Raw genomic sequence first — 23,557 nt, 5'->3', positions numbered from 1 at the left:
GTGCTTTTTTTGAGGTATGGGCCGAACGGATTAAGGTAATAATTAGCTTGTAAGCTACATCAGACACTAGCGGATCGCTAGTGTCTGATCACCAAATATGTGATATGCAAGTGGTAGAAACCCTTTAAGTATCTTGGGGTAACAGTGTCCATGAACCCTGCAGATTATGTTACCAGTAACCTCCTACCCTTGTTGGAGAAATTTAAAAATAAGATCACAGTGTGGCATAAACTGCCTTTGTCAGTGATAGGAAGGGGAAATTTGTTGAAAATGATCCTTATGCCGCAATTGCTTTATGTCCTGCACAACTCCCCTGTTTGGATTCCCGTGCATTACTTTCACAAAATCTTACGATTGTTTCGTTTTTTTCTGTGGAAAAGTAATTGGGGGAGGATAAAGTATGAAACGCTACAGAGGAACAAAGATGCAGGGGGACTTGCTCTGCCCAACCCTTTACTTTATTTTCTATCGGCCCAGTTGCAGCATTTTAAAGGGTGGGGAGTGGGGGGTAGCCCAGGTATGAAGAGTGGACGATTGATGGAGTGGGCGTCGAATAGATCTCCCCCGTTGACGGCCATTGAAGTTAGGGTAAAGGAAGATGTAGGGCGTATCCCAATACTAGTGCTCATGAGGAAAGTCTGGTGTAAAACCAAACATATCTTGGGATTAGAGGGATATGTCAATATCTCGCCTATTTGGAGGAACCCAGCACTGCCAGAGTTGGAAGGTCTAACTGGGTTTTCTGGGTGGAATGACAAGGGAGTATGGAATTTGGGCCATATCTTCTCAGGTGGGGTATTAAAGCAATATCAACAGCTATGCTCGGAGTTTGGGCTTCCTTCCTCGCAGTTCTATAGATATCTTCAGCTCAGGCATGCACTAGATGCTCAGGCTAAAGTGGCCCCAATAGTATTTACGTCCACTCATGCGCTGAACACAGTGGTGCCTGCTGGTTCGGTGAAAGGGGCAATCTCCGTGATGTATCAGGCCTTACTAGAGGATTTTCTTAAAGGATACCCGCTAAAATGTAGACAGCAATGGGAAAGAGATTTGGGTGGGCTTACAGATGTGCAATGGTCAGAGGTAGTAGCGCTTACTCCCAATCTATCTCTCAGTGAGGCGGCACGTCTCTCCCAGCTGTATTTAGTGCACAGAGTATATAGGACTCCGGTATTTCTACATAGAGTGGTTTGCAGGGATAGTCCCAATTGTCCGAAATGTGGTAGCGCCGAAGCTGATCTTCTGCATATGTTATGGTCATGCCCTTCATTGACCTCTTATTGGAGAGCAATACTACATCTTGTTAATAAGGTACATAGTACTAAATTTAAAATGGATCCGAAAATTTGTATTCTGGGAATACTGCCAGAGGAAAATTTGCAGTCTACAGTAGCTACGGGAATAGAAAGGATGCTTTATCAGGCGAGGAAGACTATCGCAGCAAAATGGATACAGGGGATACCCCCGGAAGTACCGGAGTATGTTGCTAGAATGAATGTGGTAGTGCGTCTTGAGAGGGGTGTATACCAGAAAAGAAAATGCTTGACTAAATTTGAGGCTATTTGGGGTAGCTGTATAGATAGGTCGGGATGCTGTAGTCCTTGGCTAGCATTGACGAGGAGTGCTCTGAGTGCCCGGTAAGGCTGATATGGGGAAGTGACTGTGTACAACCTGGTGATAGGTGGAATGTGTGGTGTACGATTGTTGGTGTCTGATGTGTGATGTGTGACCGTGGACTGAGTGCCATATCTGTATGGGAATTTACTTACTTGGGGCTCATTGCTTGTAATGTATACTGAGTTCAATCGAACAGGTGCCGATATGATGAGGAGAAAAGGAATTTGGAGGTAGTTATGCTCTTATTGCAATGATGTCCTGCTCTTGGAAAGTTTGGGAGGGGAGGGGGGGGGGCTGTTTATAGGGATGTTTGTTGAGGGAGAAAACAATTAGATAAATAAAGGTCTAGATCTATTGTGTAAATTCCTACGATGTCTTACGGTCATAGGATGTATATTATGTACAATGTGCATATGTAATATTTTGTACTTTTACCCTTTGTACCTGATGTCTTATTGATGATTGGATATTTGATTTGACTGTCATTTGATGTTGAAAAAAAAATTTGATAATAAAAAATTATCTGATTTAAAAAAAAATACATCATAGATGAGTCCGAACAGTGTTCTGATATTTTCTGCTATAGTCAAAGGAATGACTTCCCTTATTTTACTTACAGGGGAATAAGAAGTGTGTTGAAGAACAAATAGAAGAATACTACAGGCGTGTAGGAAAATTGGAAGATTACATTAACACTTGCATGTATGTATAACATTCATGAGAACCATGTACCTGTGTTCAAATTCGAGAGTGAACCATCTTCAATCAACTCTTTTGTGTGTCAACTTAAAAGGGTTTTCTCTCTTTTGTCATTGGGGGACACATGACCATGGGAGTATAGCTGCCACCACTAAGAAGCAGGCACTAAGCCACAAAGTATTAGCTCCTCCTGACAGCTATACTCCCCCCTGCAGACAGTGAGGTAATCAGTTTTAGTTTAGTGTCTGAAGGATGCAGACCTCAATGCTAAAGCTGAACGCTTTCTGCTTTTTTATTTTAGTTATTTGTTTTTCTCTTGTACACTTTTAGGTTGGAAACAGGGATGATTCAGTCTACCTGTCGTCCCCAACAGGAAGGGCAAATAGTAACCCTGCTCCTTTGTTATGTGCCAGCCATGGAGTCACTTGCCATTTGTCTCTCCCACACCCCATCCAGCGTACTGCCACAGTTGGGTGCCAGTTGCAGAAAAGGTGACCCTGATGGTACCATGGGAGAGTGGAAGAGAATGAAGCTATTGTGAATATTTTGGTCTTAGGTATTTTTGACTTCCTGACCTCCCCACACCCCATTATTGCTTATAAGGGACATCCAGGGATTTCTTGGGGTTCCCACCTCTTTATTATTCCCTTGAGCATAGACAGGGGTTACCGGGGGGACCTCCTTATGCCTGCTTGGTCCGACTACTGATTTTTCTCTCTCCAGCTGAGGGACCCCCCTTAGACTCCACTGGCACCTCCTTTTTTATTTGGGTCTGTAACTGGAGCTCTGGACTTATGTTGTACTGGTCACCCTCTCCTGGCCATCTTAGCTACACTCATTGACGAAATAAATGCACCCAGATAGAATTGTTGGATTTCTGCAAAACTCGGCATGCAGTTAAGTATCAGGCAGGTATGTAAATGATTACAGGTGTTGTCTGATTAGACACTAGGTTATGTCCCAAGACTACGTAAAAGTGTGCCCCCTCTCCCTCTCTCAGAGGCTACTTTTGGGTAGTGTACCTCTTGGCTAGAGATCATTTACTGCTAGACATGCTTCTATGATGCACTCAAAGACATTTTGCCCAGTTGACAGAGTTTGAGAGGTGGGCACATCAGGGTTATCATTATGTCTGAGCCCAAACCCCAGGCCCGAAGCAGGCGGTCCCCTTGGTGCGCCACTTTGCTTGTGCGTCGTGTAGCGTAAAATTTCCATCTGCTCTGCGTGTGCTGCTCCACTGCCAAGTGGCTTGGCCCCGGACCCAGTCGTCCCTGCTGCTCAGCCCTTTGGTAGAACCGGTATGGTAGAGTGGTATTTTCCTGATAGACGTTTTGCTTTGCCAAAACGCTTAAACGTCCTTTATCCATTTCTGGAGGTTTTGACTAAGAAATGGTCGTCCTCACCTATAGTGGACCCTCCAGTTTCCCGCTTGGCTAAACATACTACCTTGCCAATGGCGAATGGGGCTTGTTTCTTTGATATCAGGAATAAGAAACTGGAAGCGTTTGCAAAATCTTCCTTCGAAGCAGTGGGCACAGCACTGAAGCCGGTGTTTGCTTCTACATGGGTGAGCAAGGCTATGCGGGAGTGGGCAAATAACTTACGTCAGGGTCTCGCCTCGGGATTCCCTCTGGGGAACTAGCCGATATGGCTCTGCAGCTCTCTCATGCCAGTGCGTATATTTGTGAAGCATCTTTGGACGCGGCCAGGCTTATGGCTTGCTCGTCAGCCCTGTTGGAGGCTATTCGCCATACCCTATGGCTCACCTGCTGGGAGGCAGATAATGCTTCAAAGCGGACCCTGACGACCCAAAAATAGAAAAATGGATTGCACATCTACATGCTATGCATTGATCTATCATTGCTTCTCAGCACAATTAACACCACTTCTCAACGGAATTAATAGTAAATTGATCCATAATCCACATACTGTACATGAGGCATTTGTATAAATTTTCATCAAAATGCATAAGCCCACTCACCACATAAAGGTTGCCTCTAAGGCTACATTCACTTTCAACTGACAGTCAAATGTCAGTCGAAAATGGCATATTAGTCCATTTTTAACAGACTTTTTTTCACCAATGTATTTCTGAGAAACGGATGTATGGGCCTGTCGGTCAGCCAAAACGGACAAAATAGAACATGTATTGTTTTACATCTGTTATTCATTGGCCATCAGTAAAAAACAAAAAACTGCCATGTAAATAACCTCATAGACTTCCATTGTTCTTAAAACAGACGTGTGAAGGCTATTAAAAAAAGTCATGCCTGCTTTTCACTGTTGTGTGACTGTAGCCTAAGAATGGGTACCTACTCTAATTTGGTGCAGCAACACGTGGCGACCACCAACGCCACAGCACTGCACCAGCAGGCGAAGTAACCCAGCAGTCCAAATGTACTCCCTCCCAATAAATATTGCCAATGTTTCTGTCTTGTTTGTGGTCACTAAGAAGGACTTCTCTGCACCCTTGATCCTGGACCTAATTGGTTGTCCAAGTTTGACATTTCAGGATGGACTCTCTGTGTTCACTCATTGGGCCAGATTTATCATTACTCTGACAGCTGACTCCACTTTAACATATGGCTAAAGTTAGTTTTAGCCAAGTCAGATTTATGATCGGCCCTTTAAGACGGTAATAAATGTGGTTTGACAGTAGCAGTTTATCCGTCAGTAAGCAGCTTTACAAAAGTCGCACATCTTTACGAAAAAGTCGCACGTTTTTATGAAGATGTCGCATGTTCTATTAAAAAGTCTCATAAGATAAGCATGGTCCTCACTGGAGTGAAATTGAGACTTTTTGCGACTTTTTTGTGACTTTTTAAATAGTCCCAATAGTAAATCTGTCTAGAGATTCATTTACATAAGAAAACAGGCTAGTATAGTGCAGAGCAGAAAAAAGTCGCGAATTTGTGCGCAGTTTTAGCGTTTGGGACTTTTTGGGGAATTTTTCACTCCATTATTCTGACCTGAGCTAATGATAAATCTGGCCCATTGTCTCCATGGAACAGGGCAATTTCTTTCATTGGTTGAAATCAAGGACGCCTACCTCCACATAACAATTCGTCCTACTCCTAAGTGCTTTTTCCTGCACAAGGTTCTCTTCCATCCTGGGATATGCTACTATGGGCCCCAAAACACATACTACTTTTGTGTACCTCCAAGTAAATCCATCTGATCTAATTTCTATTTATGGTTACTAATCTTTGGTCTTAGTTGAAATGGATGGCTTTGCACTTGCACTCTACTATGCATTACAGTGGACTGAATTTATATAAAATAATTTTACTGTGCATCTCTTACTACATGTGACCAGTGATGGCCAGTTCGCCCGCGAACACATGCGGGCTGCCATCTTAACTCACAAGTTCGGCGATGCACAGGTAAGCCCTTACCTGTGCCGTGAGCCGGTCTGAAACAAATGCGGTCAGCGGGAGCAGGCAGTTCCGAGAGCCTTTTTCGGGCTGTTCTCGGAACTGCCTGCTCCCGGTGACCTCATTTATTTTCAGACCGGCTCGCGGCACAGGTAAGGACTTGTGAGTTAAGATGACAGCCCGCATGTGTTCGCGGGCGAACTGGCCATCACTGCATGTGACAAGTTATTAAAGGGAATGTCTACAGCATGTGTTTACTATTGATGACAATTTCCTGTTTTAGTTTATACTGTATCTTTCCCACTAATTTGTTGCTATTCCCTTTGACCCTGGCTACAGCCCCTCGTGTTTTCAAAAAGGTTCTCGCCACAGTGGCCCTGAGGGAAACTGGAGAAAGGGTCTCGGCGCTCCTGGAGGGCCACTGCCTTCTCAAACAGCTGATAGTCCGGAATCCCGGGTGTCGGAAGAGGATAGATCATCAGTTTAAAAGAACTGCAGAACCCCTTTAAGTATTGTCTCCACTCTTGAGTGCAGTGGGCGACATAGCCACCTAGTTGCCTCCCTTTTTAAACAGCACGCACCTTGGGCTAATATATGAGATCGACCATAACATGGTATCACTGTAATCGTACTGACCCAGAGAATGAAAGTAACAAGTTAATTTTCTCGCCCATTTCCTTGGGGGACACAGGAGACCTTGGGTATAGCTCAGCTCCCTAGGAGGCGTGACACCAAGTGAAAACTGTGAAGCCCCTCCTCCAGCAGCTATACCCTCAGCCTGGAGAGAGAGACTGCCAGTTTTTTTCTTAGTGTCCAAGGAGGCAAGACACTCCCTGCTCTGCAGGGCTGCTTCTCCTTATCATTTTTTTTTATTTTTTATTTCCCTTTCTTCAGAGACAATGAATCCTCCAGGGCCATGCACTCTCAGAAGCGCTCCAGGACAAAGTGTGCATCCTCCTTAGATGCGTCTCTCTCTCTGCCACGCGTGCGGACTCAGTTGGCCTTCTCCTCCCCAAAGGACACGCCCTCTGAGGTAGAACTGGCGGATTCGGATTAGGACATGGACTCGGGACTGCTGTCCAAACTAGCCTCCGCAGTGGGTCATCTCATCGCTAACATTCGTGATACCTTTAAGATACACGATGACCCTCCCAGCACTGACCAGGCCCCAAACAGGCATCCAAAGTTTTTCCTCTCCACTCTGACTTCTCTTCGGTGGTCACTAAGGCTTGGGCTCGCCCTGACCCCCGTATTACCACTCCCAAAAATCTGGACATATGTTACCCATTTCCAGCTGATTGTGTTGCCACGTGGCCTTCCCCGCCTAAGGTTGACCCTCCCGTGGCCCGCCTGTCTAAGGACACGGCCATTCCTGTAGCTGACGGCTCCTCACTTCAGTCCACTGAGGACCGTCGTATGGAGTCCCTCTTCAAAACCATCTTTGCTGCCTCGGGTTCAGCCCTCAGACCGGTCTTTGCCTCTGCCTGGGTGGGGAAAAAGGTCTCCGAAAGGGGCTCGCAGCTTGAACAGGAATTGGGGTCGGACGTCCCCATTCAGGACTTCCGATCCTTAGCTCAACTGATGGTTCAGGCAAGAAAATTCATCTGTGAGGCTTCTCTCGATGCGGGTGCCTTCATAGCCCGCTCGTCTGCCCTAGCCGTTTCTTTGGCTGAAGGTTTGGGCGGCGGCTGCCGCCTCCAAGCGTTCTCTTACTGGGCTGCCGTTCATGGGCTCCTGTTTATTCGGACCCGTTTGGACGAGATTATTTTGGAAGCCATGGGTGGCAAGAGCACCCATCTTCCCCAGTCCAGAACCAAGGGCGCCTCTTGAGGCCACTCTGGTCCATCTCATTTTCGGTCCTCCCGCAGCTCCTCCGGGCCCCAATTCGCAGCCGGTTCCTCCATTGGCCCCTCCTAAGATAGGCGCAAGAAGCCCTTTTTTCGGGCACAGCCCACCTGGCGCAAGTCACAGGCTGCCCGCCCCTCCACAGCCAAGCAGTCCCCCGCCTGAAGGTGCGCCCCTCCTTTTCAAGGACGTCTGGCGGGTTCACGTCTCCGACGCCTGGACACCAAATCGAGTTTGTGTCCCTCCCTCCGGATCGTTTCTTTCGGTCCCGTCCTCCGCAGGACCCCGAGTGCGGGGCCGCCTTTTCCGCAGCCATTCACACCCTACTGGACAGGGGAGCCATCGCTCCCGTGCCCCAGGCGGACAGGTTCAAAGGGTTCTACTCGAACCTCTTCATGGTCCCCCAAAAAAAAAGGCTCGGTGCGGCCAATCTTAGACCTCAAACGGCTAAACCGTTTTCTCCACCTTCAGCGATTCCGGATGGAGTCCCTCTGATCCGCTGTGGCTTCCCTGGAAAAGAGGGATTTTATGTCATCAATCGGCATACAGGACGCCTACCTCCACGTTTCGGTCGCTCGGTGTCACCATCGTTTCCTTCGCTTCGCTGTGGGATACGATCACTATCAGTTTGACGCCCCCTCCCTTTCGGTCTGGCGACGGCTCCTCGGGTGTTCACCAAAGGTCCTAGCCCCTGTCCTGGCCTTGCTCCGCTCCAGGGGTGTTTTTCTGCTGCCTTACTTGGACGACGTCCTCATCAAGGCGCCCTCCTTTTCTCAGACGTCCGCCAGCGTGGATCTCACTCTGGAGACCCTGCTGGCGCGGGTTCGGTTGGCCTGTCAACCTTCCCAAGTCTTCCGTGACCCCCTCTAGACGGTTGATCTTCCTGGGGATGCTTCTGGATACGGAGGCGGCGGAGGTCCGTCTTCCAACGGACAAGCGTCTGGCCCTCCACCGGTCGGTTCGCAATCTTCTTCTCCGTCGTCCGTTCTTCTGATTTAGCATGCGGGTATTGGGGCAAATGGTTGCCTGCTTTGAGGCGATTCCGTTTGCACAGTTACATTCCCGCACCCTTTAAAGGGCGATCCTCTCTGCCTGGGACAAGTCCCCGGGAAGTCTGGACCGGCCCTTCCATCTAACTCGAGCCTCCCTCCGCTGGTGGTTGCGGACCCCTCTCCAGGGGAAATCCTTCCTTCCTATGACCTGGCTGGTGGTTACCACCGACGCCAGTCTGGAAGGGGGGGGGGGGCCGGGTGTTTCCTCCTTGGTCTCGATTTGAGTCCAAACTTCCGATCAACGTCCTGGAATTGAGGGTGATCCTCCTGTCTCTCCGACGCTGGACTTCCCTGCTAAAAGGCCATCCAGTCCGTGTACAATCGGACAACGACACGGGCGTGGTGTGCATCAACCACCAGGGGGGCACTCGCAGCGCCGCGGCAATGCAAGAGGTGACCCGCATTCTCCTCTGGGCGGAAGCTCACGTTCCGGCCCTGTCAGCAATTTATATTCCAGGGGTGGTTTGCACCATGATCCGCCTCGTCCAGGATCTATTATCGGACTTGGAGGTCTTACCTGGGATTCTGTGAGAATCTGGGCGTTCCCCCTCTCCGCTTCTCTCTCCCCACGGTTCTGTCCTTCCTCCAGTCCGGCCTGGGGCTGGGCCTCAGTTCCTTGAAGGGTCAGGTGTCGGTGCTGTCCATCCTCTTCCAGCGTCCCCTGGCCCCTCTCGGGCCTGTCAAGACCTTCATCCAAGGAGTGGCTCTGAATATCGTGCTCTCGGCGCTCCAAGCTTCCCCCTTCGAGCCGTTGGGAAAATCTCCCTACGCCTTCTGTCCTGTAAGGTCGTGTTCCTTGTGGCCATCACGTCTCTCAGACGGGTGTCCGATTTGGCGGCCCTTTCTTGTTCCGAGCCTTTTCTGGTCCTTCACCAAGATAAGGCTGTTCTCCATCCCGTTCCTTTCTTCCTTCCGAAGGTGGTTTCCGCCTTTCATCTCAATGAGGACATCGTCCTCCCCTCTCTGTGTCCCTCCCCTTCCCACCCCCGGGAACGGAAACTACACCGCTTGGACGTTGTTAGGGCCTTGAAGATTTACTTGGAGATCACCAGCTCCTTTCGGCGCACGGACTCTCTTTTTGTGGTTCCGGAGGGTCCGTGCAAGGGGTTGGCGGCCTCCAAGGTGGCTATTTCCCGCTTCATCAAATTGGCTATTGCTGAGGCTTACCGCGCCAAGGGCAGGGTTCCGCCTTTCGGTGTCACCGCTCATTCCTCCAGAGCGGTCGGTGCCTCTTGGGCCCAGAGACATCAGGCTTCGGCTGAACAATTGTGCAAGGCGGCCACTTGATCTTCCTTGCACATGTTTACCAAGTTCTACAGGGTGCACACTCATGCATCGGCAGATGCTGCATTGGGCTGTCTGGTCTTGCAGGCAGCTGTTTCTTGATGCCTACCGTGGCTTTGCCTTGTGGCTGTGGTCCCTCCCTTCTTGGACTGCTCTCGGACGTCCCAAGGTCTCCTGTGTCCCCCAAGGAAATGGGCGAGAAAACAAGATTTTTGTATAACTTACCAGTAAAATCTCTTTCTCGCTCTTCCTTGGGGGACACAGCACCCACCCATCTTTGTTTGTTTTACAGGTTACGGTTTTGGTTGCCCCCATTGGGTAGTTGGCTTGTTAGTTCCACTTTGTTGGTCATTGCGCTTTCTCACTACGTGGACACACAACTGGCAGTCTCTCTCTCCAGGCTGAGGGTATAGCTGCTGGTGGAGGGGCCTAACAGTTTTCACTTAGTGTCATGCCTCCTAGGGAGCTGAGCTATACCCAAGGTCTCCTGTGTCCCCCAAGGAAGAGTGAGAAAGAGATTTTACTGGTAAGTTATACAAAAATCTCATTTTACCGCATAGGAAATGCTGTAAAAACTATGACCCATAAAACTGTGGCGGAATAGTGTTTTTTTTTTATAATTCCACCCCACTTGAATTTTTTTTCCAGATTCCCACTACATCATATGCAACAGTAAATGGTGCCATTAGAAAGTACTTTTTCCACAACAAACAAGCCCTCATATGACTATTTGAATGGAAAAAATAAATAAATGTATGGCTCTGGGAAGCCAGAACTTGAAAATGGCCAAGTCCTGAATGGGTTAAGGGAAGGGAACAACAGACACACAGAGTGGAAACAAGAGGCATGGTGCACATCAGCAGATTCAGAAGCAGGCGGAACTCCCCGCTCATGCGTGGCAACTGTTCTCCACACTCACTCCCTCCTCAGCCCACTCCACGTTTTTCTTGGTGGCAGTGGCTGGCCGCATCACTGTAGAAAGGCAGGTATGCCCTCCTTCCTTCTCCACTGTGTGGCCGCTAATGAGAACATGGCATGCACCGCACTGTGCTCATGCCATGTTCTCTGACAGAAACTGATGAAAAACTGCACAATAGTACAGCTTAGTATTGAAAAACGGGTAATCCTGGTATTAAACCAGGTATCAAAGTATCAAATAAGCATAGATATTTTGATACCCAATGCAACCCTAGGAACTCTCCGGTAATGATGGAGTTGGCCAAGATTCTGGATTGGGCAGAGAAACACATCCTGACACTGGCAGTCCACATTTTAGGAGTGGACAATTGGATAGAGGATTTCCTGTTAATGTCATTGGGGGACACAGTACCATGGGTATATGCCCAACTACCACTAGGAGGCTACACTAGATAAGAAAAAGGTTGGCTCCACCCAGGTGGGCTATACCCTCTCCACAGACACTAGGCTTATCAGTTTTAGTCTAGTGTCCATAGGAGGCAGACATGACCTGCTGTTTTTGAGTACCTCGCCGGTCACACAGTCCCCCATTACTGCATCCGCAGTGATATGCCGGCAATCCCACGTAAGTGCGAGTTTGCCGAAGGGGTGACCCTGCGGCGCCTGAAGATGCCGGACGGTAAGTATTACCCCCTGCGTCCCTGTTCCATGGGGTCTCGGGTTAGTTCCCCTCCTTTGGCCAGGGGGTGGGTTTCACTTTATTCAGGGGGCCTGGGAAGGTTCCCCCCCCTGTTTTTTTCAGGGGGTGGATAAATTTCTCCACGCTTGTGAGAGGGCCCTTCTTTTTTCCTTCTTCAGTACCCTTCTCCTTCTGGCCACCCATGCCCGTCCCCGGCCTTCCCTTCTACTTTAGCCCCCGACTTCTGGCGGGACTAGGCCGCATCTTCTCTGGCCTGTCCTCGGTGCACCTTTTGCCCCGTTTTTCCCCCTCAATGAGCGTCACTCCTCCTGAGGACCCCCCCCCCCCCCCCCACGCCTGTTTTTTTTCTTTCCAGAGGGCCCCCGGCTTCCCACGGTTCTGTCCCGCTGACGGTGCACTTTTTACGGCTGCGTCATTAATCGAGGTCCCGGCTTTTACCTCAACTAGTCGGCCGCCGCCGCTTCCTGGGCTTTTTTCCTGGCTCCTCTCGGCTTTTGGGAGGGATCTCCTACCCCCCTCTCTGATTCAAGCGCGGGCTTTAGTCCCGTGGGCGGAGTTTTCACTTAACTCTTGCTTCAGGGCCTCCATCTTGCCAGCATCGAGGATAATCTCCTGCAGCCTTCCTGCAGGGTACGCTCACGCTCTTCTGCGGCTGCTGCAACACCTCTTCGGGGACATAGCACCTGAGGTTCGGTAGGACAGACTCCGGCAGACTGTTTTTCTTTTTTTTTTTTAAGGCTTCAAGGCTGGCAATGCTGAGAAGTCTCCCATTCTCAGTCCAACTTAGGGGTCGCCACATACTTTTCATGCGCCTGTTGCTGTAGAAAGTCGCCATGCGGTCAGCCTGTTTGTGCGCAGTGTCTGGTCTCCAGGGCTCCCTGCCCCCCCTTTCTGCGTAGGTCCCTCCTGAATGGGCCCCTTCCCTGTCCCAGGACATAGGGATTCTAGCCCTACCGTCCCAATCTATGGTGGAGTTATTGGACCGCTTGCCTGCGCAATTGCGGCCGCCTCTGCTCCCCCAGGGACTCTTCGGCAGCGGGGTACGCTCACGCTCAGACACCAGATCCAGTAATCGACCTAGGATTGTCTCAACTAGGTCCTGCCCTTCCTCTGTGTCCTCGGCTCACTTCCAGGACAGAAATCACTGCCCTCATGCGGCAGCATCGGCCTCCCTGGGAGTCGTTTGCACCCTGATATGGACCGAGGCAGGAAGCAGAGTCCAATAGCGGCCTAGGGTTCCCCCCTCATAGGTCCCGCTTACCCCCTGTATCCTGGTTTCCTCCCAGGATTGGACTAGCCTGAGGGAAACGCCTCATGTTTCTCCTGCCTAATCGGGGGAGAATCCTCTGCACGGATACTGACTTGGAACAGAGCATCAGGCAATCTTCCAAAATAGAGAATCTCTCTGGGTGGTCAAAGACAAATGTCCACTCAGGAACCTCTCCTCTCCAGGGTTGGTATCCACTTTAGTGGATTTCCAGATGGCACTCCCCTGGTTGCACAGGTAATTATTCACACAGGTAAGTCAGCTTGCCGCCTCTCCAGTAGGTGGTACTTTACCCGCCACCATGTTTAGCATGCCGGCACACCTATATGGTGTCCCAGGTTTGTACGCCTTCTTCTTCACAGGGGGGTACTTGTACCACTGCCAAATGCTGTATCCGGAAGACTTTCCTGGTTCTAATGTATCTCCTTTAAGCTGGAGTAATTTCACTATTACCAGGGGCTATTTTCAACACACCCTCCTAGTCAGAGAGTGTTCCAGGCCACTGTATTACTTCTCCAGATGCTGTAGCTAATACGCCATCATGGTGCTAGTGTGCACCACGCAACCATATTACTCCCTTATTAAGCGGAGTACCTGTACCATCTTCAGTTGCTATAGCTATTTCACCTGTCTGGTTCTAATGTGCCCCATGTACCATATTACTCCACTATTGGGTGGAGTACCTGTACCATCTCTAGAGGCTGTAGCCATTATACCTGTCTGGTTCTAGTGTGCACCATGCAGCCGTACTTCTCCCTTATCAGGCCAAGTACAGATGCCATCTTTAGATGTTGTAGCCATGGCACCTATCTGGTTCTAGCGTGCACCATGCAACCACATTGCTCCTTTCTTAGGTGGAGTACCTGTACCATCTACAGATGCTGTAGCCATTACACCAGTCTGGTTTTAGTCTGCACTATACAGCCGTATTACTCCTTGATTAGGCAGAGTACCTGTACCATCTCCAAATGCTGTAGCCATTACACCTGTCTGGTTCTAGTGTGCATCACGCAGTCATACTACTCCTTTATCAAGCGGAGTACCTATACCATTTCCAGATGCTGTAGCCATGTCTCCACTCTCATAGTGTGCACCATGCAGCCAGATTACTCCCATTCTCAGGCGGAGTATTTGTAGTATCACCAAGTGCTGTGCCCTATTGGTACAATCTATAGCCCATACTGCTCCTGCATTGCCCTTTCCTGGCTCTTATGTGTGCTAGGCAATCATTGGCCCCTCTTCATGCGGAGTGATGGTACCATCCCCAGACGCTGTATTCATCACTCTTTTCTGGTTCTAGTATGCATCTGGCACCCATTACCGTCGTCCTTGGCAGTGTACTTGTACTATTTCAAGGCACTGTATCAGACAAACCATCCTGGTTGTAGTATGTACCTGGTAACCATATGTTCCCCCCTTCTTGGGCGGAGTAGAGTTGCAATTGTCAAGTCCAGTATACAGCTGTTCAGATCTGACACCCAGTGCAGTACCTCCTGAACCAGGCCCTCTGAGTGCACCAAGTCTTCTCATTGCCCCTGTACTAGGCATGATTTTTACTTTATTGCTTGACGCACTATTAAACAAGACTTCTCAGTCCTGTTATGCACCAGACAACCACACTCCCTTGTTGGCTATCATCCTAGGTTTGTTCTTTGTCAACCCCATAATGTACTACTGTATTCTGCACAGCCGCGTTACCCCATTTCATGGATGGAGTACTCGCGTTGTTACTGCCGCTCTGCTTTGTTTTCACAGAGTTACATGGCCCAGTCCTAGCAGAGTACCTGGATCACCACTGGATGTTATATACTGCAGGGATACAAAGCATTGTGAGAACCAGCCGCTGCTGCAGTTTTTGGGTCATCGCTGGACGTCCTCTCTGATATGGCTGTGACAGGACTAGTAAGCGCCACACACCTACTTTTCTGCGGCGTTCTTGGTACTCCCTTTCGTTCTCTGATTAGTAGTGCTACATGACAGAAGTGCCATTCGCTTGGTCCTTGCGTTGTCTGCACCTGTCAGTTTCTTCCCCCTTCCTTGGGGGTTTCATTGTGCTCTGCTGATAGCTGGTTTCTACATGTCAGTGTAGTTTATCTCGGCTTCCCCAGGCAAATTCTGCATCCTTTTCTGACATATGCATGTCTGGCGATTCTTTTACAAAATCCAGGGTGCTTGTCTTGCCCCTTCAGTTATACAGTATGCTGATCACTAAACTTGGGATGGTTGGTTAACCATGGCTGATGTTTCATTTTTCCTTTGATAATCTGGCTATTATTGTCCTCATGTGGTCCAGTTCTGTGGACCCTACTTGAGCCTCTGACTGGGTGATCCGGCTTGGAGTCCCTACCCCAATGACTCTTAGACCATCTAGCTGGCCGGTTCTCTCTGAGGAAGCTACTCATGGCATCTCTGACCGCACATGCTCTGTATGACAGCCTATCCTTTGGGCCCGGTTTAGTTATTTTCCCTCCTGGGTCCCCACAGGCTTGTTTCCCTCTTGAAATTCTGACCTCTCCTCCTGTCTCCCCAGGTTCAGGTCCTGGTACCTGGAAGTTTGTTTCTCTGGTTTGCAATTTATATTCGTATTGGCCACTTCTGGGATGGAGATTTCCCTCAATTTGAGAACTGTTCTTCCTTAGGCTGTTTGGAGTCCTCTCTCTTCTACTCCAATATCTTTCAGACGTGCGTGTCTCCACTTGTATTACCAGGGCCTGCGACTGGTTCCATTTTTTCCTGAGACTTCATGTGGCCAGGGATATCTCTGGTCTTATATTTCATAGTGATATTTTGTTCCAGTTTTCTGAGGCTCGATTCTCGCCTCCTTTGTATGGGAAGCATGTCTTTACGTTCCCTTCTCCTGGCCCTTACTTAGGACCCCCTTCTCCCCCAGGGGTTGGCTGCTTTCTCTGGCAGAATGGGGTTTCCACTTCTCATAGGGTGTTTCTCTATTTCCACCTGCCTTGCAGTGGAAGGAGGCTTGCTCCCTTCCCATGGTGTGTCCTTGCTATTCTTTCTCTCATTCGTTCCGCCTCCAGTGCCTCCTTGTTTCCTCTCTACCCTGGCCTTCACATGGTGTTTGCCACGGACAGGCCATGTTTTTGGTCTGAGACAATCTAGAGTTTTTTCCTTGCCTTACTGGTCGGGTTCCTTTCCTTCCAGGCCTTTATGGTATCGCCTTATTTTTGCCGAGGGATGGTCCACAGGGTCTTACTTTAGCTTGTCTCCAATAAGTTTTTTCCTTGGTTCAGGACGGCTCCTGTCCTTTTTCCAGGCATTTTCCCTCCTGCCAAGTTCCCTCATATTCTAATTTTGTCCTCTTATAGCTCCTCCTCCTGGAGCATCCTTCTATATGCAGAGCGCTAGGTCTTTACCAACAGACGCCTTCCGGTGGTGCTGCTCTCCTGTTTCTTCAGAGGGAGCCCTGGTTCTTCCAGATCCTTTCTCAGGCTCTCTAGTGCGCACTTGTTCAACTCTTGGTTCTTGCGCAGGACATCTAGCCCTGCTCCCTATTCTCTAGTTTCTTAATTTTCCCACCTTGGTGGAGCTGGGTGCTTCCCTTTGTTCGTTTCTTGCATATGGCCTTTTTTCCCAGGCACTTGTCCTTGGGATCCTGGCGGTCTCTTATAATTCTTATCTACCATTTCATGCTATGGCCTCTCCTGGTCTTGTTGGGTCACATGGTTCTCCTGCGCCTGTGCGCCCAACTTTTTGCATGAGATTTCCTTCCCACCCTCAGGGACTGCTTTGGAACATCCCATGGTACTGTGTCCCCCAATGACATTAACGAGAAAATTTCATTTTTGTACTTACCGTAAAATCCCTTTTTCGTTCAATTCATTGGGGGACACAGATCCCACCCTTTGTTTTCATTTATTTTTCTGTCGACGGCCTGCTGTTCTTCTTCCTTCCCTGGTCCAGGACATGTTGGTTCTTTGCTTTTGTTTCTCTCTCCTACTGCTATTGGTACAAACTGATTAGCCTATTGTCTGTTGAGAGGGTATAGTCCACCTGGGCGAAGCCAACCTTTTTCTTATCTAGTGTCGCCTCCTGGTGGTAGCTGGGCTTATACCCAATGAATTGAACGAGAAAGGAATATTACGGTAAGTACAAACATCCTATTTTTCTCAGCCGGGAAAGGATTATAAAGAGTATTCTCTTCACCCTGACATCTTCAAGGAGCTTTGCCGAAAAAAAAAATATTTTTTTTGCATATGTTAAAACTTTATTTTTCTTAGCAATGCTGGTACATATGAACAAGTGCACATGCAACAGGTCAGCTAGGTAAAAATCTTCTGACAGATGCCCGTTAATCAGTTTTCCCTTTTCCTTTAAGCGGATCTTAAAGAGATTTTCTGGGAGTTTTATACTGATGAACCATCATCTGGATCGGTAATCAATATGTGATCGGTGGGGTCTCGCAAACGGGACCCCGCCGATCAGCTGTTTGAGAAGGCATCGGCTCTCACAGAAGCGTCACGGCCTTCTATCTGTAAACAAAGCACAGCACTGTACATTGTATAGCGGCTGTGCTTGGTATTGCAGCTCAGCCCATTCACTTCAATGGGGTTGAGCTTCGTCTAGGCCTAGGGAAAGCTGAGAGAAGACCATGGTGCTACTGCAAGTGCCAATGTCTTCTCAGATGATTGGTGGGGTTCCTGGGTGCCGGACCCACACCAATCAGATACTGATGACCTATCCAGAGCATAGGCCATCAGTATAGAAACTCCCGGAAAATCTCTTTTAGAGTCCTCTTTTACACTCACTCATGGAATACCTCTTTAAATTGTTTAATTAGCTACTCAGTAAAAGTTTAATTTGTCCTACCACTTCACAGAGGCAGAATTACCCCATTGTTGTGTTGCTGTTAGGACTAATGCTACTTTCACACTCGCATTTGGTGCAGATCCGTCATGTATTTGCACAAACGCATCCGTTCAGATAATACAACCGCATGCATCCGTTCAGAACGGATCCGTTTGTATTATCTTTAACATAGCCAAAACGGATCCGTTCTTGAAAACCATTGAAAGTCAATGGTGGTCGGATCCGTTTACTATTGTGCCATATTGTTACATTGTGTGTCAGGACGGATCCGTTTGGCTCAGCAGCGTTTTGGTGTCCACCTCCAAAGCGGAATGGAGGCGGAACGGAACCAAACTGAGCCAAACTGATGCATTCTGAGCGGATCCTTATCCATTTAGAATGCATAAGGGCAAAACTGATCCGTTTTGGACCGCTTGTGAGATCCCTGAACGGATCTCACAAACGGAAACCAAAATGCCAGTGTGAAAGTAGCCTAAGGGAAAACAGTTTAATGTTAGAAATTAACAGGAAATGTGAGGATTTTTATTTTTTATTTTATTATAGTTTATTTGTACAATAAATGTATTTATTGGTGGGACAACCTTTTCAATTTTCATTTTTTTATTGTTTTCTTGGAGATGCTTTTCTGCTGGTATTGTTAGTGGGAAGCTTTTGTTATTGATCCTGGTACTAAGATGAATGGAACTTGTTTTACAGCAAGGCTCTGGAAGAACACAGGAGCACTGAGGAGCAACTTGTTTATGAAATTGAATCAGGAAAGCAAAGAATGTCTGAGGTCAACGAGCAACTCAACAGTACCGTTAGCGAACTCCAGAATGCCCGAATTGATTACCATGAAGGAAGTCGTCAGAAGAGGAAAGCAGAAATCCTAGAGAGCCTAAAAAGAATGTACCCTGATTCTGTGGTAAATGCACAGGGCTATAAATTATACATTAAAAGGCTTCCCAAAATTATAAAAACATGGCTGTATTGTTCCAATAACAGTGCCACACTCGACCAGCAGTTGTGTCTCATTGAACTGAATAAGGGCTCATGCACACGGCTATACACAGATACGTTCTGCATTTTGCGGAACGGAACGTCGGCCCCTCTGTAAAATTGTCATATTTTTCCCGATATACGGACAAGAATAGGACATGTTCTATTTTTTTGCGGGTGCCATAGAATGGACATATGGATACAGACAGAACATGGTATGCTGTCCGCATCTTTTGCTGCCCTATTGAAGTAAATAGGTCCGACCCGCAAAAAATGCGAATCAGATGAGGACAAAAAACATGGTCATCTGCATGAGCCCTAAGGTTGAGTTGCAATACCACTCACAAAATGTGGAAAGGTGTGAAACAGTGTTTCCACAATCCTGTACTGTCTCTTTAAGACTAATCGTAGCTACAGATGAGTCTGAGCTAAAATTGACTCTGATAACACATGGAACAGTGTTATCTTGGTTATCTCGTGACAAAAGCCATTGAAAAGTTAGTTTGCTTTTTCTAGCCATTCTTAATGCGCATAACTATCAAGTTTACCTCAGCTGCATCTGTATGATTGATAATATGATCTGTGTCTGCTGTTCATAGGTTACAAAAAACACCAAATGATCCTGTTTATCAGTGCAAAATGTTGTGCAGTGAACAAGCTAAAGTTTTTTTATTTTATTTTTTCCAGAAACTTACATCAGTGTATGATTAGTGGTGGTCAAACTTTGTGGAACTCCTCGATTAACATGCACCGTGTTTTTTTTTGTACATGTGTACATGGTACTGCTGTTCATATTGAACGCAGCCTAGTTCAGGTGGTACTGAGTAGGACGGTGACGAAGTTGCAGTGTTCTAGAAAGCAACTTGGCCACCTTGGGGCTCACACATTGATAGCCTGTCCTAAATACCCAAATGGTGTGTCTGTGTTTTTAGACTTCTCAATAGCTTATTCATGTGATTGTCTCATTTTGTGTTTTGCCCTCATTTAGTTAAAGGGAGTCTGTCACCTTCATATGGCCTTATACAGTGCTTACATTGCCCTATAGCACACCTATACATGAATGTTATGGTACCTTTGTCTTTGTCTTTAGACTTGCAGAAGCTGGAAAAAACGAGATTTTTGTGAAACTCACCTGTAAAATCTCTTTCTCGCGGGGTTCATTGGAGGACACAGGACCGTGGGTATAGCTTGCTGCTGCCACTAGGAGGCGACTTAGCTCCTCCCTTGCAGGCTATACCCCCTCCAGCCTGGAGAGAGCATGTCAGTTTGTGCTCAAGCAGTAGGAGCAGTAGAAAACATGTGCCAAGTAAAAGAGAATGCAACTAATGCCGGCGGAAGCGAACCCGCTAAACACCCGACCGGCAACCAGACATCACTATCAACAATAATAAATACTGGGTGGGTTCTGTGTCCCCCAATGAACCCCGCGAGAAAGAGATTTTACAGGTGAGTTTCACAAAAATCTCGTTTTCTCGCTGGTATCATTGGGGGACACAGGACCGTGGGACGTCCTAAAGCAGTCCACAGGGAGGGAAAAAAATCCACGCCCATGGAATAGCACTCTCGAGAATGCTTAATGCACTGCTGCCTGCGAGACCCGGGGGCCCGGAGCAGCACTGGCGAATCCCAGGAAGCACCTGGCAAAAAAAAACGTGGTGAACGTGTGCCAGGAAGACCAAGGCGCTGCCTTATACAACCACGAAGCTGATGCAGGGTGAAACATGTATCTCACGAAGAGCTGACCGCTGGTCAGATGTCCCGAACTCCGCTGGGCGGTGCCTTGCCCCGGGAGCGGAATGCCTAAACAGCCGCCAACGGATCCACCTGGAACACCCCTTGGAGACCATCGAGCCCTTCCAAGGACCTCCAAGAATGACCAGGTAAAAATCTGCACGGCGGAAAGAGCTAGTCATGGACAAGCAAACCCCTGAGCTCGAATTCATTCTGATGGAGAGCTCACTCTCTCGAGTGCGAGGGAGAAGGGAAAACAATGTCCTGTCGACGTGGAAGGCGGCGACTACCGTCAGCAAAAAGAAGGTAATGGGCGGAGCACTGCCTTATGCGAGTACCTGACAAGAAAAACCTACATACAAGAAAGGCACTCCCAAATTCGTTGGGTGGAAAAGCCCGCCCCCAGGAATGCCACCTTCCCAGAAATAAAAAGAGGGGAAGAAGACTTGCAGAGAGGGGTCATGTTTCTCACTGAAACGCCACCAAACGACCCATCGGTCGTCTGGACGAAACCAGGTACCTGGCCCTAACTCTGGATGCAGAACCAAAATCCCAGGATACACCTCTGCTAAAGAGAGACGCTACACAGAAGCGGTCGATTGGCAGACCGATGCCCCAGAGCCAAAGAGGCTTGCGGGGAGACTGAAAAGCTGGTTGATAACCCACAGAGAAAAACGCCTGAATCAGACACGCCCCACTGCAGGCCAAGGAACCAATACCTGTGAGATAGAGTAAAGCCGGTGCGAGAACCGCCGACGGTGAGGAGCTCCGTCAGTGACCATATATTGACATCGTGGCAACGCCACTCAACGAAGCTTTCGACCAGACCACGATAAGAGAACTACCCCTGCTGGATGGAGTGCGATGACGACGTCCAACGCCCCACCCGTACCAGGGAACACTGGTCAGATAGGAAAAAAATTATGAGGGGAGTCCAGAGCAGTGCCACGCATGGCTACTGGTCAGGTAGATAGAAGGGAGAAACAAGCAACCAGCGGCTCGAGGAGGAAGAAGAAATAGAAAAGGTGTTCCGTTCCAATAACAAAACGTCCATCAGCGGTGGTAAGGCATGACAGGACCCCCGCTCTTCCTGGCGTGATGAGTCTCGTAGTCTACCCACGGAATGGGTAGTGAAAAGGTATGATCACCATCGGACTGATCTGACAGACATTACTCATGTGGTAAGAGAGATAAATGTAGATACAGGTAGCACACCCAGGATCAATAGGAAGGATTCACCTGTAGAAGGAAGGTGTGGAGGCGTCACAGTCCACCAGCCGTGACCAGAAATAATACCCAGTGCCAATGCAGATGAGGGGAAAGTAGTAACGTAGGAGCCACCAAGGCTTGCGGGGTGGCCGAACCCAGAGCCAGAGAAGGAAAAAGATGGAAGGAGAGAAAAAGTCAGGGCAAAGCACATTCCCCATCTGGGACTGGCATTATACAGAAGAAGCCACAGGATGATAGTGCCGGTGCCATACTCCGCCTAAGAAGGAACCCATGCAAGGGGAACCACCAGTCTATGGCTAGCATCATATTCCAGCTGATGAGGGGGCCACACGGCAGAGGCGCTAGAAAAATCCACCACCAAACAAAGGAGCTATGGAGGAAGAACCCCAGTATGTCGTGACAACGCAAAGACCCCTCGTATCATCGTAGTGACAGCATGTCCCATCAATGCTGAGGGGAAAGTCTGAGGACTTGCAGTATAAGGCCTCTTTCACACGGGCGTCAGTTTTTTTGCCCGGATAAGAGCCGGGTGCGTTGCGGGAAAATGCGCGATTTTCCTGCGCGAGTGCAAAACATTGTCATGCGTTGCACTCGCGTGAGAAAAATCGCGCATGTTTGGTACCCAAACCCGAACTTCTTCATAGAAGTTCGGGCTTGGGATTGATGTTCTGAAGATTGTATTATTTTCCCTTATAACATGGTTATAAGGGAAAATAATAGCATTCTGAATACAGAATGCATAGTAAACCAGCGCTAGAGGGGTTAAATTTTTTTTAACTCACCTTAGTCCACTTGATCGCGAAGCTGGCATCTCCTTGTGTCTCCTCTGCGCTGAGCGGCTGAACAGGACCTGGAGCTGCTCCATTAAATACAGGTTAAGGACCTTCGATGACGTCACTCCGGTCATCACATGGTACGTCACATGATCTTTTACTATGGTAAAAGACCATGTGATGACTGGAGTGACGTCATTGAAGGTCCTTAAGCGATATTTAATGGAGCAGCTCAGCCCAGGTCCTGTTCAGCCGCTCAGCGCAGAGGAGACACAAGGAGATGCCAGCTTTGCGATCAAGTGGACTAAGGTGAGTTAAAAATTTTTTATTTTTTTTTTAACCCCTCTAGCGCTGGTTTGCTATGCATTCTGTATTCAGAATGCTATTATTTTCCCTTATAACCATGTTATAAGGGAAAATAATAATCATCGGGTTTCCATCCCGATCGTCTCCTAGCAACCGTGCGTGCAAATCGCATGGCATCCGTACTTGCTTGCGGATGCCATCCGATTTTCACACACCCCATTCATTTCTATGGGGCCTGCGTCACGTCGAAATCGGACAATATAGAGCATGCTGCGATTTCAACTGAACGCACAAGTGATGCGTTAAAAACAACGCTCATGTGCACAGCCCCATAGAAATGAATGGGTCAGGATTTAGTGCGGGTGCCATACGTTCGCCGCACGGAAAACTCGCCCGTGTGAAAGGGGCCTAAGTCATGGAACCATACTGCCCCAGTTAAGTAGAGCTAGCCTAAAACACCCCACCAGACAAGGGCGCCGAACAGGAGCAACCGCCAAGCTAGAGTCAGGGAAGAACCCCTATCTGAGGGGGGACGCCCCACTGCAACAGCTACGACCCTTAGCACTAGCATAAAAGGTGCACATGCGGAAGAGAACACACTGTAAAACTTAAACCAGAGTGTCAGCATAACCACTTTCCCAGATAAGGAGGAGTGGAGCTAGAGAATACAGAGTAAGTGCGACCTCGACTCGCTGGAGAGGAATCACAATATTATGTGCAATGGCGCACGCCCTTCACATTGTTGAGGACAAATACCATGACCAAATGAGATGTGGATCTCTAGGATACTGAAGTGTTGCCGGGTAACTCTCTGAGAGGATAGAGGGTGACATCTTCAAGCCCCAAACCAGTACTGGCAAGAAAAAAGGACACAACAGGGAAATAACCATAGTATCCACTGTAGGTATCCATAGTTACCAGATGAAGAGTCCAGGGCACCAAAAGAAGCTAAGGCATCT

The 23,557-nt window shown here is 48.4% G+C and overlaps 1 protein-coding gene across 1 annotated transcript in view; it reads left to right on the top strand.

The window, feature by feature from the left end:
- SMC1B (structural maintenance of chromosomes 1B) overlaps window positions 1-23,557 on the top strand; it is a 179,636-nt gene that overhangs the window by 83,852 nt on the left and 72,227 nt on the right. Inside the window, exons 8-9 of the mRNA XM_044277857.1 lie at window positions 2,237-2,319; window positions 18,277-18,484. Coding sequence (XP_044133792.1) covers window positions 2,237-2,319; window positions 18,277-18,484 — 291 coding nt within the window. The remainder of the gene's footprint in view (window positions 1-2,236; window positions 2,320-18,276; window positions 18,485-23,557) is intronic.

This window comes from Bufo gargarizans, chromosome 2 (assembly GCF_014858855.1).
Source record: "Bufo gargarizans isolate SCDJY-AF-19 chromosome 2, ASM1485885v1, whole genome shotgun sequence".
Lineage (NCBI taxonomy): Eukaryota > Metazoa > Chordata > Amphibia > Anura > Bufonidae > Bufo > Bufo gargarizans.
The sequence above is the reverse complement of the archived record's forward strand: the minus strand, read 5'-3'. Positions and strand labels throughout refer to the sequence as shown.